Consider the following 19,704-nt stretch of genomic DNA (forward strand, 5'->3'; position numbering starts at 1 on the left):
TTCTGCCCTGGTGACCTGTATACTTGCAGTTCAATTTCTACCTCTAATACCCAGTCGTGACCAAATCATAGCTGCTAAGGTACCAATTACTTGAGGATGAGCCCTCAGGTTGCATTTCAGAATGGATGTAAATGAGGTGTAAAAAGCACTAAGAGAAGAAAAAATGGTCTCCTATACCAATCACTTTCAAATCCATCCTTGGTTCCTGTTAGGGTCCTACCTGTAATTCACCAAAGGATGATAGGAGCCCAGCACCATATGCCTTTATGGAGTCTCCTTGTTTGCAGAGCCCGAACTCGACAGTAAACCAGTAAATCTGGAATGGAAAGTCAAGTTGAGAGCACACCTCAAGGAAGGGGAAGCAGATCCCCCAGGGCCAAAGAAAGGATTGCCCAGGTGGGTGTTTATGAAGGTTTGTTCTCTGAATCAGCATGACCTGGGGTTACCTCTCTGTGTCCTGTCCGAGGTCTTACCTTATCCAGTCACCTGTTGAATCAAGAGTTGGCTGAATGCAAGATGTGAAGGGAAGCAGTGGAGGGGGATTATTGAGGAAGTCCCAAAAGGATACCCCCAACAGGTTCCTCTCTCCATGACAGGAACTCTTATGCCACTTTTCCCTTCCTCTCTGTGGCATCCACTAGAGTGAGATGTCCTAAGTTGGTTGGACTTACCAGGCAATCCCATCAGGCTTAGCAGTGGGAAGTAGGGGACTGGCTAGTGAAAGAATCAATAACAGGGCATCCTGTCATCCATGTTAAAACTCGAGGTGTTTCTAAATTACCCCTGTCAACCTCCGCACTTATCCTCCCCAAATATTCAACAGCTCCCAGTCCTAGATGCCTGGCCTGGGGAAGACTGTCCTGGAACTCTGTCATAACCCTACTGACTAGGGCACAAGAACCCCAGGACTGTTCTCAGCCCAGTATATCAACAATAAGATTTTTTTGAGAAGTTAGGTTGGCAATGGGTACTTTTATCATTCTTACTGTAGGTAACATGATGCTCTGAGTTCCAAGCTTATTATCTTCTTACAAGTGAGACATTCTATCAAGCTCTGCAGCTTCTTTAAGTCTGCTTCTTGCATCTCTATAGCATCTGGCATTTAAAAAAACCCATGTTCACACAAAGTTAGCTCTTTAGACTCTTATGATACTTTCGAGATGGGTAGAATACAAACTATTGTATCCATTTTTGGAAATGGGGAAGCAAAAGCCACCGTTCCGGGTCTCAGAGCAGCTGGTCAGGGAGATAGAACCTTCTGGGAATTTTTGGCCTTATGATAAATTGAACTCATAAATTTCCAGACTGATATATCCTAATGATAGATTTGTATTCCTTTGTGGTCCCTAATTCCATTATAAAGTTTTATTTTTCATCTTCCAGGCTGAGCACATTACAAAAATGTGGCTTAGAGGCTGGTGGGGGATGCGGCACTCAACTTGGAAAGGAGTCTATAGGAAAGATAAGCCCCTGGCGTGCAGAGTTGCTGCTTCCATCTTTCAATGGACGAGTGCCATCACATTCTCTGGGGAGGAGGAAGAGTTTAGTAAGAAGAGGAAAGCCCACTCCTATTTCTACCTTGGTTCTGAGAAAAGACAGATCCTAATTCTGGCTCCAAGTACAAAGGGAGAGAGTAAATATTCCCTCTTCAAGGCAGTGAATCCAGACTACTTCTCACATACATTTTATGCCTAAGGGTTCTCAATGGCTATCATTACAGCCTATTGGTGTTTTCAAGACACTCTGCTTAAAGTCACATGTAAACATCTGCATGCAGCTGATTGCAAAATCAAACTGTTAAGGAGAAGTCAAAATGTGAAATTTCACTTGTGCCAGTGTAACCCAGTGCATCCTGATTTTTGTTTCCCAAATGACCTGGTTTTCAGGAGAGGAGCAAAGTTTCAAAGACCTGAGGCACTCCCACCATCCACCAGGGAGAGAGGGGACTTACCGTGGCGAGTTTCTCAATGTACTCGTCAGGGGCCCCCAGAGAGGCAAGGCCAATTTCCTGTAATTGTGGGGAAACAAAGTCACTGGTATGGCTGGGGTCTGCCCTTCAACCTATATCCTCAGTCCCAGCCTGGTACTTGACCACAGGAAAGTGATGGGTGACCAGATGCCTTCAGAAGGGCCCAGAAAGACCCTGATTGTTCTGTCAAGTCTTACCTGACCACATATCATAGAATTACAGACATATAGATCAGGAGAAACCTTTTCTCAACACTTGGTTCTTTGTATTTATTTTACAAATGAGGAAACTGAGGCACAGAGAAGGGAGATGACCTGCTCAAGGTCACATAATAAGTCGTGTCTAAAAGCTTCATCTCTTGACTCCAGCTCAGTGATTATTCTTCCACAGCTCAAGTGGAACATTCCTGGAGCACTATATGAGTCTTAATCATGTACCCCGAAGACACCACAGGAGAAATGCAGAGAAGTACTTGACATCAGCACAGGTATATAGATACTTGGAGAGTCTGAAATGTCACAGACCACTTATCATCACAGCTGCAACTGCAGAAGTCCTCTAGGGGTCTCCTTGCCTCTGTTAGACCATTTGCTTCAGCCTGGCATGAATCAGACAGAGTATGAGTGTGTGTGTGTGTGCACGTGTGTGTATATGTATGTATTTGTCTTCCCTACTATATGCATTCATTTATTGCAAAAATATTTATTTATTTATTGAGTGCCTTTTATGTGGTTGGCAGTGTACACAGTCAATAAATATCCTTGATCTCATGGTGTTTACATTTAAGTGGGTGGAGACAGACAATACATAATAAGTATACATATGTAGGTATGTTAGAAGGTGATAGGTTCTTTAGAAAGAAGAAACAAAAGGAGAATGGGACAAGGGGGATTGAGAATGTCAGGAGAGCAGAGGGAGGCTGCAATTTTAAATAGGGTTCCAGGGTAAGCATCATTGGGAAGGTGATATCTGAGCAAAGACTTGACACAAGTGAGGTTGTTGGCTCTGTTGACATCTTGGTGAAGAGCAGTGTACAGGCCAAGTGGACAGCCAGTGGAAAGCTCTCTAAGGAGGGGAAATACTGGTTGGTTCAAGGAACAGAGAGGGATCAGTGTGGTTACGGCAGAGTAAGAGCGGGGGCAGGTGATATCAAAGAGGGATCTAGAGCCCGATCATGGAGGACCTTTTTGGCTATTTTAAGGCTTCGGATTTTCCTTTCAGTGAAATGGGGAGCCATTGCAGGTTTTAAGCAGAGACGTGGCAAGATCTGGTTTATATCATCAAAGATTTTACTCTGGCTGCTGAGTGAGAACAGATCATGGGCGTCGAGGGTAGAGGCAGGGAGGCCAGTTAGTAGGCCACTGCAGTCACCGGGCTGAGAAACGATAGTGACTGAGGCCAGGTTGGTTGCCGTGGACATGATGGGCAATGGGCAGATTCTACATAAATTTTGAAGGTAAAATACATGGAATTTTCTTAAAGATTGGTTGTCCTCATGTGATAGGGAAAGAAGTCAACGTCCAGACATGCCATAGTCTAACAGAAGCCATTCATAAATCTATAATTGAAATGATGCTCTGTTCTCATAGACACCAAGCCATCATAGTCATGTAGGCAGAGCTTGCCTAAAACAAGAGGTCTCAAGATTTCCCTGTGCTTCATCCCCATCCCATCTTGCACTCTAGTGGAAAGTTCCCCTGTGTTCAGGGAACTTTCAAAATGATGCCCTGCCTTGGCACTGCCCAGGTCAAAGTTGGACTCATGTGACACTGATGGCCCAGTAGCTTCTGTCTGTTGACTCAGGTAATGTCCACTCCTCTGTGGGGCTCCCCAAGATGGAAATAGCTTAAAGAGGATTGCCACTTAGCCTCTGACTGGGCAGAATAGCTTCTGGTGGCGAGAACAAAAACCTTTTATTCTCCAAGGAAAAAACTGATTTTTCTTTGGCCATAGTACATATCCCAGTTTTAAAGCTTTCCCAAGCAATCAAAAACACTTTGGCAGCAGGAACCATGCTTATGAAAGTCACCTGGTCACCAATAGCCTCAGTCCAGTGGTGACACTTTCACAGTTAAAGTTCAACTAATCCTTGAACACGCCCACTTCTAAAAGTCCAACAATCTCTGGACATCACAGTCCCCAAAACCCCACATAAAAGCACACGTTTTCTTTATTTGGAAAGGCTGTATCTTACAAGTACTGTTCTCCCTTATATAGGAAGCAATTCATCCAGCTTTTTCTTCGTTTGTTTCAGATATTAAGCAGTAGCCTCTTCAACCAACAGAGGCAATATTTATTTCTTCCAGTTGAGGGAAAATGCTTGTAAAATTCACACACAATCCCATTACTCTGAAATTCATACTTGGTCCAGTATTTGCTCATGGATCATTCTATTTGATTGCCATTTTTCCTTGTGAGGAAGAGGAAAGGCAGGGAGGACTTTGTACTGATTCACATCTGTGCATCAGATGGGTGGTCCCGCAACCTACCCCAAGCCACACAGCTGGTTGATGGCAGGGTGGGGCTTATGGGTGCATCATTCAACTCTCTGATGTTGCCAGCTACCCAACCAGGGTTGTAGGCTGCCTCTCAGTGCTCAAGAGAATTAGTAGGATTCTTTCACTCATCCAAAAAGCATTTTTTGAGTCTCCTCATTGTTATGATAGATCAATCAAGGTCTAGCTTACTGCTTTGATCTTGGTGACAAGACACCTGGCTCATTATTTTTTGCCAACTATGAGTCAAGCTATTGGCATTGGATATTTGGCAAATATGGTATTACTTAATTAAAGCATATACAAAAGTGACTGCCTGACAAGGTAGGAAGTGGCAAGGCCCTAAAGAGGATGGAAAATGTGCTAGGAGAACTTGGGAGAAGGCAAGGTTACTTCTGCACGGGGATCAGGGAGGTTTCCACAGATGAAAAGCTCTTAAACTACACCTGGAAGGGCAAGTGAAATTAGTGAATCTAACAGTATAATTCAGAGGATGAGTAATTCACCAATCCCATGCTGTGGTCCCTGGAATGGGTATTTAGTCATCTCCAGGGGACCAAACCACCCATCTCAGGTGGGATCATAGAACTGAATCTTGCAGAGAACATGAGGGCCCCTCAATGGGTTCAATTCATTTGAGCAATCCAGGTCTCAACTCTGTAACTAGGAGGCTGAAGAGATCTGTTTCTCACCTGGGAAAACTGGGCAAAGCTGCGATCTGAAAACAAGGGCACGTGTCCCAACAGCTCATGGCAGATGTCACTGAAAGACAGAACGTATAGACATTGGAGGGGAGGAGGGTCATAAACCAAGCCAGACTTGGTCTTTCTATAGGAGGAATGGGCAAAAAGAAAGGAAGTAACTCATTCAGTCTTATGACCTCACTCTCAAGCATAAGTGGTGTGCAAAGCTTGGGGTCAGATGAGGTAAGGTACAAGAGACCAAAGAGAAGCGGAAAGAAGAGTAAGGAGTAGGGCATGGAACAGCAGCCAGGGAGTCTGAGGTGTATGCCCATGGGGCACAGAACAGAAGAGCCAATACTCCTATGGGCTCCTCCCATACACCTGAATGAGCTGTGTGTCACGAACAATTCCCATCCCAAATCTTCACCGTGGTATTGACGTCCTGGGTAGGTACAATGTGCTCAGTTACTCCCCATGGGAAATAAAACTAAAATTTAAAAAATAGTGCCACTCCTCTCTTATTCTGGAGGGGGACAGCAGTCAGCCAGAGAACAAAATTTACATTTATTTAACACTTTTTGTGCCAGGTCTATTACGAACAGTCTTTGCAGATTTGTAGTAATGAACTTTGTGAACAGGGAAAAATCATTTTGGATCTCCTACTGACTTTTTTGTATAAATTTCATAAGTTCTATTTGACTAAGAAGATGGCTAAATGCAAAAGAAGAAGTATAGTGGCCAGTCATTCTCTACCTCCAGCCAAGACATGATCTAGGCATAGAAAGATGAGAATCATCTAGATACATATTCAGGAGGTGTTGAGATAGCTTGCTGCCACTTGTTCCTGTTTCCATTTGGAACTTCATAGCTCTGACTCCTACAGTTCTTTTAGAACTTGAATGTGACCTCTTATTTCCACCATCAAGAGAGATCTGAATCCCCCCCCTTTTTTTTTTTTGGTGAAGAAAATTGGCCCTGCGCTAACATCTGTTGCCAATCTTCCTCTTTTTGCTTGATTGTCACTGAGCTAACATCTGTGCCAATCGTCCTCTATTTTGTATGTGGGAAGCCTCTACAGCATGGCTTGATGAGTGGTCTGTAGGTCCACACACAGGATCCAAACCTGCGAACCCTGGGCTGCCAAAGCAGAGCAAGTAAACTTAACCACTATGCCACCAGGCCAGCCCAGAGATCTGAATCTTTGATTCACAAGATTCCCAAATTTCCAATCAGTGTGATCTATTTGGACAGAGAAAATCCTTTGTCTTGGGGATAGGCCACAGTGAACCCAAACCTTGTTCCTGGAGCAGGGAGAGATGACACTCACTGTGGCTGGCAACTGGCAGCAGGAGGACAATACTCACGGTTCAGGTGTATACATGGGCTTGGACCCATGTCTGATGTACTGGGTGCAGTGGAAGACTCGGAAGGCTAGGCCACCCAAGAAATCCCGAGAGGAAAGCAGGCCAGCCACAGGTCGGAGGCGGAAACCAGTGCAAGCTGAGAAGCAAACGAGAAAGAAAACTCAAAGCCCATCATAGCAGAGCCAGAGGGGTCTGAAGACCTTTGGGCAGGGAAGCAGTATCCTCAACCGTCCAGGAGCACAGATGTTGATGCCAAGTAGACTTGGCTTCAAATCTCTGCCTCAATACTGTCTAGCTGGGTGATTTGAACCAAGTAACTTCACTTCTCTGAGCCTCAGTTTCCTCATCTGCAAATTGTGGATAGATTCTGCTTAGGGCTATTCTGAGAATCAAAAGAGCTAGTAAATAAAAAGTACTTAGCGCAGAGCCTGGCACATTGGAAACACCCAATTAATTTAGCTTTCATTATTGCTTGTTAAGTGGAACACATATTCTCTGCTTCTCTTGTGTCCAGAGTGCAGCGAGAATTTTCACTCCACTTTCCAGAAAGGAAACATATAGAAGGAACACGTCTAGCTTCTATGCTGCACCTCACACAGTCCACCCCATGAGGAGCAGTGACTTCCCTGATTGGAGCCTTTGGGAAAACAAATGAATATTCTCAATGTGATTCTTTCTGTCCTTTCTCTCTTGACTGTCTGTTGACAGAGGAGTACATTCTGGTCTGCTCTTCGCCATGCAGTAGACTATACGTGGTGCCAATGAATAGGCAAGTAAGTTTACCTAATCCAGGGGTGAAATAATAGGAAGTCCATTGTGACTGCACGTCTGTGCCACATTCTCTAAATTGCTTTTATCAATAATAAATCTGACATTTTGTTCACTATCTCTCTGGTTTCTATACCTGTATCAGACGGATGCATAGACTTAGAGCCCAGGGTTCTTGGCTCTGCCTCACAATTGGCACACTTCTTACACAAACCCACAGTGTAGCCATCTCATAACAGAGCAGGAGCTGCAAGGAGAACCCTATCTGGGAACCTGGGACTTTAAGTAGTATGAAAAAAATACTTTTCAGGGACATGGATATGGCAAAACCCACGCCTGATGTCTTTCCTTGGATGAGAGTGGCTTAAAGGCGGAGGCTCGAGAGAAGGCAGAACACAGCAGTGAAATTCCCCTTTTCCTGGGAGAGTCAACCTACGAGCATTACCACAAACACACTCATGCTGGCCTCGGTTTATTTTTCTTCCCCTTCCCATTCCCCCAGCCCCCTGGCCTTTGACCCTGATGTGGACTTACTCTGCAGAAATTGAGAAACCTCTTCCAGCTGGGGAATGTTATCCTCGCGGAAGCCACAGTACTTTTCCAGAAGTGGGAAAATGTGATTGTGCTCGTAGCAAGCGTGGGTTTTGTACAGGGACTTCAGGGTCCTGAACACCGTCCCCCAAGTTTTCTTTTCTTCCTCTGTGTATTCCACTCGAGGGATGGGCTGCCCACTAGAACACAGGCACAAAATATTTCTCTCCAGCACGGCAGGGACAGAGTAGAGGACGAAGGAACGTGAGCAGAGGGAGACGGGTCCAGAGTCTGTGAGCTGCCACCACCCAGACACAGTGGATTGCATAAGTCATTTGAAGGAGGATATAGAAAACATTTGTCTGATTTGGTTAAGCAACAGCACAAGCTCTCACCTCACCAACCGCACTGAGGATTTGCTGTTACTTTGGGAAATCACTTGGCTTTTCTGCTGTCTTTCTTCTCCAACTGTTTACCCAGGGTGGAAATTCACTTATCTTCAGGGGCCAGGCAGGGAACATAAATGTGTAAAGTAGCAGGTATAGACAACAGGAGGGCTGAGACAACTGAAGAATGCCTCTTTCTAGACAAAGGCATCCAAGTTCAAGTAAAGCAACCTTGTGTTTTGTATTATGTCAACTAGAGCAATTGTATCTGTGGGCTGAAGTGGGTCTAATACATGCACACGAGTTTGAGACCCTTTGTTTCGTGGGCATGCCCTTTCTGGGTTTGATATTTCTCCCCTTGGAAGTTATAAAGGTATTTAAATGCATGCTAGGTATAAGATACACTTACCTAGAATCTTCTGTTATGACAAAACAGAACTATAGGAACTTGTTAAAATGCATGTGTTACACCCTGCTCCATAGATCCTGAATCTGTGGGGGAGGGGCGGGCCCAGGCATCTGGATTCCAATAAGCTCCCTGGTGACACACTAGTTAGAGTCATCAGTTCGAAAAGTCCTTTCGAAAACCATCTGAGAATGAGCTGTGTTCTGAACAGGGAAAACAAACGAAAACCAAGCAAAGCCTGACTCCAAGGACCAGTGATTGTTCTCTGGGCTGCAGGCCTGATCCCTAATAGGGTACACAGTGTCTGGGACAAGGCGAGACTGTTTACCTCAGAATTATGGATCACCATCAGGCTCCAAACTCGGTCTTTTCCTGCCCTTTCAGAGTTGTAGCTCATCCAAGGACAAGAAAGCAAAGTCATTGTTATGTTCTACAATGGTGGGCAGGGATTAGGGAAAAAAGACAGATTTTTGTTTAAGAGTTGAAAGTAAGGCAAGCTCAGAAGGTCCTGTAATGGCCAGCAGGGACTTTGAGAAGAACATCGAGTCAGTTCCTGCCTCAGGATGCACGATTATTTCAGGGCAAAGTACTGATGGAGGAGAACAAGCTTTGAAAATGGACAGAGACGCATTTAATACTTGGCTTTGCCATTTCTCAGCTATATGGTCTGGGCAATTTAGTAAACCTCTCTGAGCCTAGTTCGTGCAGTTGTTGAATAATAATAAGTAAATATTCATAGGGTGTGGAGGAGAATTAAGTGAAATACTACATATAAAGTACCTAACATTGGTGCTGACAAATAAAACCATTGGGTAATTGGTAATTATCATTATAACTGATTCTTATTTAAACAGAAAGGTAACTGCTATGTGACATCCTGGGCACAGAAATGTCCCCCTGGTTGACATTTGCTATTTTAGGGTTCCAATGTTATTCACTCTCCATTCTTCCAGCAATGCACCCTCCTCCTGTCTCAGTCTGTGAGGTTCAGCTGGGAGGGAGACTCCACTCCTACCTTCAGAGGCGGGCATGTGACCAGATCTGGCCAATTAGAGTGTCTCATTCCCCTTGCCAGAGTGACTGCTGAGAGATTGGCCCAAGTTCTAATTAGAGCCAGTGAGCCTCAATTAGAGAGCCTTTGTTGATTCTGTTGGAAAGAGGCAGAATCTCTAATTGGGTTGGTATGTCAGCTGGGTGGTGCTGGGGTCTGGCTCCAAAAGAGATGAGGACAATGCTTTAGACCAAGGCCGACACAGAGGATACCAGAGTCAGAGAGACAGAGAATGAGACATTGATTTCCAGATCCACCTGTGCCTAAACTAACCCCCCTCAAACTTTTCACTTAAAGGAGCCAAGAAAGTCTCCCTTTTTGTTTGAATTGACTTGTAGCTGAAAGATACAAATTTCTATAACCCATTTAGTGTATTATTAGATAAAATTTCAAAGCCCAACTCCCGCCCAATAACATAGTCCCCACACACATGTAACTATTACCAAGATAAATAATTTGGTGCTGCAAACACAATAGTAATAGTAATTTGTCAGTGCCTCTTCAAGTTGATGTTTTAAGACTTTTATTCTTAAATATTCTTCAGGAGGAGAGAGAGAGCATTGCCTGGCAGATGGGCAGAGAAGAGGGTGGCTAGCCTTGGTAGGGTCTAGCTGCTTCCTTATTGTCTACAGTAATTCAGCTCTGGACCCAAGTATACACATCTCAAAACAAAAGCCCTGTAGCTAACCAGACCCACCCTCTCATCCACTACTCCCATTCTCTTTGGCTGGTAAACTCCTACTCCATCTGCAGTCTCCTTCACTTCCTTCTGATCCATTGCCCCCTTCTATAGCAAAGCTCCTAATTACATGGCGTCATACACTTGTGTTTTGACTTTGGTAATACCTGTTTCATTATTGTTATTTTTTCATTGTCTGTCTTCCAAGTATTCTTCCAGGGGACATAGACTTTGTTGGTCTTGCTCTTGGGGTAGGTTCTGGAACTTAGCAGACATATTTTATCAATTGATGAAGATCCTATGATTCTATGACTCATGAAGCAGGAGTTTGATCCCCATGTGGAATACTGCCTGGGAAGATTCCAGAGACCAAATGTGGAAGCTGTTGGCATGGAGGGTGGGGGAAGCCAAGGAGGAGGGCCAAAGTTGAGGCCTGAAAGATGTTACAGTTTTGGAGGTGGGTGGAAGAGGCCAGAGGAGACTGAGAAGAAGCCTCAGAAAGGAAGGAGGGAAATCTGCAGAGGGAGGAATACAGTCAATTCTTGTTACTTGTGGTAGTTATGTTCCAGAAAGTTACCATGAACTCTGAGTTTGTGAATACTGAACCATAGTGCCTAGGGGAAATACAGGGCTAGGGACCCATGAGCATCTGGTAACAACATTTTCAACTGATAATACATAACCTTGTTTTGTGTGTGCTTCTATTTAAAGTACCTCATTGAATATCTATGGTTGAGACATTAACACTGAACTCGCAGCCAACAGCACTATCATTCATGGCTGAACGAAGCTTTTCTAACACACATGCTGTCTCCATCAGGCACATCCCTTGTGCTTAGGACCTCTAGACAGCACCTCACCAATGTGCTGAGAAGAGGGTGCATTTTAAACAGCAAAATTACCAACAAAAAGGACAAAAATTCGACAAACGTCATTCTAACTAGACCTCAAAAAGGATACTTGTTTACAATATAAGAGCTGAAACAAGAAGGAAGTTAGTATGGCCTTGTTCTGTCTCAGCTGGGAACTTGTGCACCAGGCGACTTAAATATTTTCCCCTCCTGTGCATGTCTAGGAATGATCATGAACTGTACCGCACATATTGATTTGGAGGTCTCAAATAAATTTAAGAAAGCAATCTTTGAAAAATGAGAATCAACTGTACCAGATATCGAGACAAGAGACCTTTTCGAAGAAGGAAAGGATGGTAAACAGCTTCAAAAGTTGAAAAGAGATGAGCTCAAGTGAGGTCTGAAATAGACTTCGAGACCAAGTTCAGCCCCTAACTAGCCACATGACCTTGAGCACATCACTTAACCACCTGGGAATCATCTATAAAAGGTAGGAAATTGATTAGCAGATCTCTAATGCTCTTCTGAGAGCCAGTCATGTGTGGATGGCTTCCAATAATCAATTTAATTTATTTGCTTAACATCCGGGATGGTGAGGCATTCGATCGATTCCACGTTTCTTCATTAAGTTTAACATTTTTATGGAAAGCAAGTTGAGGAAGATCAGTTTCTTTCCTCAAATGCCAACAGCCAAGAAGTGAGTGAGTGCACTTGCCAAGCTGGTTATATGGAGAAGCACGGTCTCCTGACTCTGAGTTCCCAGACTCTCAGGGAAGCAGTTAAGAAGGATTTTGGAGTTAAAGAAACCTAAGTTCAATACTGGAGAATGCCACCTACTAGTCATGCGACCTTGGCAAGTTACTTAACTATTTTAAGCTTTAGTTTTTCTAGCTGAAAAATGGAGAGTTATCAATAAAACTAAATGAAATAACATAAACAATGCATTTAGCAAAGCCCCAGACATAGCAAGGAGATCATAAATATGACTGATTGTTACCGACTATCTGCAGAAGGACTCCTGTGTGTACCTGATTTGATGGTGTCCACCTGACCACGCAGGGCAAAGATGGGGACAGTGGAGAGGGGGCACCATGTTCTGTGATTCCTGCTTGCCACGAGGCAAGACTCAGATGGGCCTGGATCTGACCAAGGTCATCACAGTTCTGGATTCTTCCACTACAGGAGTCGTTCAGAGCAGGAAACGTTCTCATTTTCTCTGGAAGTCTTTCCGTTTGGAGGGTAACTTTGTATTCTGTATACAGAGCCCTAGCATCTCTTTTATCTCCCTCATATCCTACCAAACCTGTCAAACACCATTACCTCAGTGTTCTGGTCAACTTTTAAGTTTCTTGTGCACGTCTCAGGGATGGCGCTCAGGCCCCCAAACACTAAGTTCCCCACAGTAACATTTCTGTAGTTCCTGAGGACTCAAAATAGCAAAACAGCTCTCTTCCCAAATAACATACTAGATATTTGCGCTTTCCTTTGGCTAAAATAGCATCGAGGAGGAGTAGAGAATCCCAGACAGAAAAAAATGAACTCATCTTAAAATTGCCCTTCGCAGCTGGGTCAGATCAGATAAAAGCAGAACGAATGCTGAGGCCTGGCTTGCCTGAAACATCAGATGATTCATTATTTCAGTAAAGCAGCCAACTCCTTCTTGAATGTAAATGATTCTCTTTTTCCTTCTTCCCTATTTAATGTGGAGAATACCAGAGGCTGTTTGATTCGGGACTGGGGCCTTTTATAATTACCTCAGACATCACTGCATAATTATGTAACAAAGCTGGAGAGAGAGCCGGGCCCAGCTCAGTGGGTAATTTTGTTTTGTCTAGCGGCAATTTTTTTTTAACACGTGTTATTAAAGGGAGGGTTTAAACACACATACACGCACTTACACACTGGACACTCTATGCTGGTATTTTCCAACCTTGAGCAAGGGACAGGTAGGGTAGCCCCGGTGCTCTTTTCTCTTCCCCTCAACAAGCAGAGCAGACTTACTGTTGATAGTTGTAGGCAATGTCAGCAAAGTACTTCCGCCTTGCTCGGTACACAGGATCTTTAAAACCCTAGGAGAAAGGAGACGCTTGATTTCTCAAGGTTTGGGTGGGAGGGGCCTGGCATACCTACACGTGCTTTGAATGGGGGTTCTTGAGGTCTGACCGTGCACCTCTGAAAACAAAGTCTCAGTTAAACTGAGGGTAAACTCTCCCACTGGATATCATGAAGGACACATTAGTGGCAGCACCTTCAATTCAGTGTGAGCCTTTCTACCATGAGATTCCAAAGTCAAACGATGTACAGATTTTAAAGAAGAAAGACAAGTATCATATGATTCCACTCATATGTGGGAGATAAACAGACACATGGACACGGAGAACAGATTTGTGGTTACCAGAAGGGACAGAAATGGGGGTAGGGCAAAAGGGGTAAGCGGGCACATGTGTATGGTGACAGATGGAAACTAGACTTTTCGTGGTGAACACGTCTATAGAGAAGTCAAAATACAATGATGTACACTTGAAATTTATATAACATTATAAACTAATGTGACCTCAATAAAAAAGAAGAGAAATCTCACCTACAGCATTTCTAACTTGTAAACTTGCTAAATTAGGCAGAGTTAGTGGATAGACGTCTATGATGAAAATATACAGTATCTGCTAAATTCCTAGCCAATGGCAAGTATCTAGCACTGCCTTCCAACTTCTTGCTAGACTAACAGGGATATTCTTGCTGCTATTGCAATTTATAAAAATATCACTTATTGAGTGCCTACTATGTGCCAGTCTGTCTGTGCTAGGAACTTGTTTTATTTATAACTCCCACAACAGTCTTGTAAGGTAGACCCATATGATTATCCTCTTCCTTCTAGAATAAATAGTGGCTCAGGGAAGTGGAGTCAAGTGAAGGTGAGGCCAGGATTTGAATTACTCAGTTCCATGCTCTTTGCACTACACTTTACTATCGTTAACAATTACAGTGTGGCAGGGACTCAACTAAGAAATCTCTCAGTACATAATGTGGATGACAAGCATTTCTTCTCTGAGGCTGACTTACAGGCAGCCTTTCCCCAACAATCTGTAAGCAGCACATTTCTGAGTGAAAAGAGTTTAAGTGTATCTTTCAGTGTTGGGTAGGGAGGGGCATCCTTTAGTTGGAGGAAATCCCAACTGATTAAAAGAGAATTTTACCTACACTTTCTTCTAGGAATTTAACTGTTTAAGGTCTTACATTTAAGTCTTTAATCTATTTCAAGTTAATTTTTGTGAGTGGTGTAAGATAGGAGTCTAATTACGTTTTTTTGCACGTGAATGTCCAGTTCGCCCAACACCATTTATTGAAGAGACCACCCTTTCCCCATTGAGTATTCTTGGCTCCCTTGTCAAATATTAGTTGTCTGTATATGCATGTGTTTATTTCTGGGCTCTTGATTCTGTTGTATTGGTCTGTGTGTCTATTTTTATGCCAGTACCATACTGCTTTGATTACTATAGCTTTGTAATATAGTTTGAAATCAGGAACTGTGATGCCTCCAGCTTTGTTCTTCTTTCTTAGGATTGCTCCTTGACATTGGTCTTGGCAATGATCTTTTGGATATGACACCAAAAGCACGAGCAACAAAAGCAAAAATAAGCAAGGAAAGCTACATCAAACTAAAGTGCTTCTGCACAGCAAAAGAAACAATCAACTAAATGAAAAGGCAACTAATGAAATGGGAGAAAATACTTGCAAACCACATATCCAGTGAGAGGTTAATATTCAAGATATATGAGCAACTCAAACCACTCAGCCAAAAAACAAATAATCCAATTAAAAAATGGGCAAAGGATCTAAACATACACATGGCCAATATGTACGTGAAGAGATACTCAACAACACTAATCATCAGGGAAATGCAAATCAAAACCTTAATGAGGTATCACTTCACACCTGTTAGTATGGCTATTATCAAAAAGACAAGCAGTAAGTATTGGTGCGGGTGTAGAGAAAAGGGAACCCCCATGTATTGCTGGTTGGAATGTAAATTGGTACAGGTACTATGGAAAACAGTATTGAGGCTCCTCAAAAAATTAAAAATAGAACTACCATATGATCCAGCATTCCCACTTCTGGGTATATATCCAAAGGAAATGAAAATCCTTGAAGAGGTGTCTGCTCCCATGTCTAGTGCAGCATTATTCACTGTAGCTAAGATGTGGAAACAACCTAAGCGTCTGTCAATGGATGAAAAGCCATAAAAAGAAGGAAGTCTTGCCATTTCTGACAACATGGATGGACTGTGAGGGTCTCATGCTAAGTAAAATGAATCAGATAGAGAAAGACAAATACTGTATGATTGCACTTATACGTAGAACCTAAAAAAGCCAAACTCATAGAAACAAAGTAGAATGGTGGTTGCTAGGGGCTGAGAGGTGGGAGAAATGGGGAGATGTTGGTCAAAACGTACAGACTTCCAGTTATAAGATGAATAAGTACTGAGACTTTAATGCACAGCGCAGTGACTATAGTTAATAATATCGTATCATATACTTGAAAGTTGCTAAGAGAGTAGATCTTAAATGTTCTCATTACAGACATACACACACAAAGATGGTAATTATGTTAGGTGATGGATGTGTTAACCAGCCTTATTGTGATAATCATTTGGCAATATGTATCTGAATCAAATCATCATGTTGTATACCTTACACTTGCACAACGTTATATGTCAATTATATCTCAATAAAGCTGGAAAAAATGGTATTTTACAAAAAATTTGATTATAATCTGAATTTTAGAAAGACAAGAAACTAGCATCATGACTGTAGAAATTTGTTTTGCTCCCTCCAGGCATTTCCCAATAAGCCATGAAATCTACCACTTCAGCTTACAATTTCTCTGCCCCATCATCCCTCCAAACCAAGGTGTTAATGAACATAAGGTGTGAATGATACAAAACGGGCTTGTATCATGGAGCCTAATATATTAAAGGAGTCTTTTTAAAGGATAAATGTTCCCTGATTTCAGATATTATTTTTTGTCTGGTTTGATTGGTTGGTTGGTTGGCTGATTGTTTTTTTAAATCAGGTTCTACCAGTAGACCCAGGGATCTAGACATATAATGTAATTTCACCTGAGAATCTGTAGCATAGAGTCTGAGATACAGAAAGAACTACAAATACTTGTTGAAAGAGGGAAGAGAGGAAAGGAGAGAGGGAAGGAGGAATGATCAGAGGGAGGGAGGAAGAAAGGAGTTTCCTAGGATACATTTTGAAAAATAGAGAAATCCAAATATTTCACACTGGAAAAGCAAAGTAAAATTACCATACATTTTTCCTTTACTCCAAACCTAAATCTAAGATAAATTGAGTGATTATTCAATTTAGAAAAGATTCTATGACACGGTTACTACAAAGTATAACTTCATTGTTTTCTCTAAAGCACTGACTGGTTTCGAATCATTAATTACAGGTAGGAAAGCTTAGGAATCTGAGAACTTAAAATTATTGTTGGGCCCACTTCTCCTGGATGAAGATAAGCTGCTTTGGGATGATGCAGTAAGAAAACGTGGCACCATGATTTGATTTCTAAGCAGTACTAACACACCCTTTTAGGAACCTATCTACCAGGCTGCATGAAGAACGCATCTCCATACTTAGGACTCAAGATACACATTTAATGTTTGTCAATCATTAAGGCTTGACCATTACAAGGCTTACCAACAAGTCTTATTTAACAGTCAATAATAAATAGCTTTCTCTAGCCCCTGAGTATAAAGTATAGACTTCCGCACTTGCAAGACACCGTGGAGAACATCTTTTTCTGTATTTTGATCTAGATATGAGGAAGGTGAAGCCCACAGAGCCATTTGGCCAAGGGCCTTTAACTGTAGAACCAGCACCTCCACTCGAGTTTTCTGGTCCTACCCAGGCTGGTGAGCTGAGGTTTGAGGGTTGAGGCAGGTAACCACGGAGACAAGAGAATTCCCTGAACCAGTGGATTTCTACTTCATCATGCTGCCTCCAGGAATGGGATGCCCATGACAATTTCCCTTCCTCATTTCGCTCTTTATCTTTAATTTACTTTAACGTCTAGGTAGTTTAAAGATTTTTCCATCAGTGAAAAAAAAAGCTTAATATAAAATTGTAGATCCAGTATGTACTATGTCAGAAGGAATATATACATATATAAATGAAACAATGGAAGAAATATACCAAAGTCTAACAATGTCATGGAAATGAGAAACAGTGACTATTTTATTCTTCTACACTATTTATACTTTTGAAGTTTTTTACTGTGAGTGTGGATTTCTTTTATAATTATAAAAAAGTAAGATAATATTAAAAATACATCTCAAATCATTATGGGATGTGGCAGCAGACTCATACACTGAGACACACACACATATAATGTGCTACACAGATTTTCTATATGGGAAGGGAAGATTTCTAACCATGGTCCTTTCCAGTTCAAAGTTTCTAAGAAGTTCATTATCAGCCTGCAAGGGGACCCTAACAACTAGGCTGCCTGGATTTCTGCCCTCTCAGTCACCAATGGAAGAGAACTGTAGCCTCGAAGTCCATCTTTTGGGAATTTGACCTTGCATCCTTTGGGCTGCCAGGTGACCACAGGGCCTCTGCAGCTCTGTGGAGTATCCTGTGAACTAAGCTACAGTTGGGGATGACTAATCATCCTGTCTCAATTTAGACTAATAGCAGCAATTTCAGTAGCACTGCATGTAATTTATTTGTAATCACTCTGTCTCAATTAAGCTAATAGCAGCAATTTTGGTTGCACTGCATGTAACCAAGTATGTTTTGACAGGAAAATATATTGTTGGTGAAGGAGTGGTGAGGGGGAGAGGGAAGAGGGGAGGGGTGGATGAGAGAAAGTGGAAGGAATTCTATAGGATGCAAAGTTATAACATCACCTGCAGTCTACATGCAATCATTTTTCTGAATCTCAGAATTTTTGTTACCTGGGGTTTTGAAGTGCATGATTTTGTGTTTGTGGGAGTTTTGGGGAGAGGGTTACTATATGGAAAAGTCTTCTGAGTATTCTTCTAGACCGAGATCTTTATTTCATCATTTCTGAGGATAAACCTCAGAAATGCCATCTTTGGACTGGCGAGGAGAAATCAGACAGGTTGAGCTGGATTACTAAGCCATCCAATCACTAGCAGCAAGGCCTGGGCTTGGTCAGTTCACCTCTCAGAGCCTTAGATTCTTCATCAGCAAAATGAGACAGTTAATGGTAGCTACCTCACAGGTTCAGGTGGATTAGATTAGGTAATGTAGGCAGGGCCTCAAGTGAAATTCTGAGTACAAAGGAGACATTCAAAGAATGAAGCATTTGTGCAAAATGATGGGAAATCCAAAAGCTGAGAAGTCTGGCTCGGAACATAGGATACACTCTGGAATCAGTTACTGAACCCCATCGCCCACCCTTAGGCTTTCTAAATAGCATCTGTAGAATTCTTACACTGCTATTTGCATTTCATCTAGGCCAATAATGAGAGGTTTTTGCATTCCAAGCCAACTGGAAGAAGGATGGTACACAGGAGACAAAAGGTTCCAAGTAGTATTTTTTAAGTATCTGCCATTGCCATCCAGTAGACACTAGCCAAAGATTTGCAAACTAATAGTCAAGGATGGTGCTGACCATGCCCCTTCCCCTTGCCCACTTTGTGTTGCTGACCATGGTCACCACCACTAAGGCCAAGGAGCTTGTACTAGAAAGGATCTGGATACTCGGTTGCCCAAGCCAGTAACTTGGAAGTCGTTTTACTTCTTTCCTCTTCTTTTCCTTCACATCCAATAATCATTTTTTTGTCCATTCTTCCTTTCAAATATCTTGAGTCTATCTTTTATAGTTTATTCTCACTGCTACACCTTAATTCAGTCCCTCATCATTTTTTGCCTGGACTATTATAACTGTTTTCCCAATAGTCTTTCTTTGTCTCCTCTCCACATCCCCTACCTTCAGCCCAAGCAGACTTACAAAATGCAGATCTGGTGAGGTCACTCCCCTCCTTTAAAACCTTCCAAGGCTTCTCATTACTTTTAGGATAAAGTCCAAGATCCTTAACAGAGTCCATGAGGCTTAATGTGATCTGGCCCCGCCTACATTTCCAACTCTGGGCTAAACCACTCTTGCCCTCATACTATGTCTCCAAATTTGTCCAAACTAGTCTTATTTTAATTCTTTAAACATGTCATGCTTTTTCGCACATTAAGGCCTTCATCCATGCTGTTCCCTCTGATTGGAATACTCTTCCCCACTTTCTTAGACCAATAAGCTACTGCTTGGTCTTTCCCTCTTGGTTTAAACTGCACTTTTAGAGACCTTCCTTGATTTTCCCAAAGTTTATTGGTTTCCCTCTACAATACACTCTCTCAGCAACCTGTGTTTCTCCTTTCAGACAATCATTATACTTGTTAATAATTACTAAACTCAGGAAGCTATTTGTCTTACGTATCACTGGACTTTCAGTGCATAGCATACTCAGCATACTCCTGAGTAGGAGCTGTTAAGAAAA

At 42.4% G+C, this 19,704-nt stretch overlaps 2 protein-coding genes across 2 annotated transcripts in view; one reads left to right on the forward strand and one right to left on the reverse strand.

The window, feature by feature from the left end:
* The window catches only part of ASCL1 (achaete-scute family bHLH transcription factor 1), a 158,092-nt gene that overhangs the window by 61,534 nt on the left and 76,854 nt on the right, over nucleotides 1-19,704 (forward strand). The gene's annotated exons all lie outside the window — the stretch shown is intronic.
* PAH (phenylalanine hydroxylase) overlaps nucleotides 1-19,704 on the reverse strand; it is a 69,986-nt gene that overhangs the window by 7,241 nt on the left and 43,041 nt on the right. Inside the window, exons 5-10 of the mRNA XM_001497728.5 lie at nucleotides 13,185-13,252; nucleotides 7,814-8,010; nucleotides 6,512-6,647; nucleotides 5,157-5,226; nucleotides 1,952-2,008; nucleotides 221-316 (exon numbers count right to left, since the gene is read on the reverse strand). Of these exons, the coding sequence (XP_001497778.1) occupies nucleotides 221-316; nucleotides 1,952-2,008; nucleotides 5,157-5,226; nucleotides 6,512-6,647; nucleotides 7,814-8,010; nucleotides 13,185-13,252 (624 nt within the window). The remainder of the gene's footprint in view (nucleotides 1-220; nucleotides 317-1,951; nucleotides 2,009-5,156; nucleotides 5,227-6,511; nucleotides 6,648-7,813; nucleotides 8,011-13,184; nucleotides 13,253-19,704) is intronic.

The sequence above is a fragment of the Equus caballus genome, chromosome 28, assembly GCF_041296265.1.
Source record: "Equus caballus isolate H_3958 breed thoroughbred chromosome 28, TB-T2T, whole genome shotgun sequence".
In the NCBI taxonomy this organism is placed as follows: domain Eukaryota; kingdom Metazoa; phylum Chordata; class Mammalia; order Perissodactyla; family Equidae; genus Equus; species Equus caballus.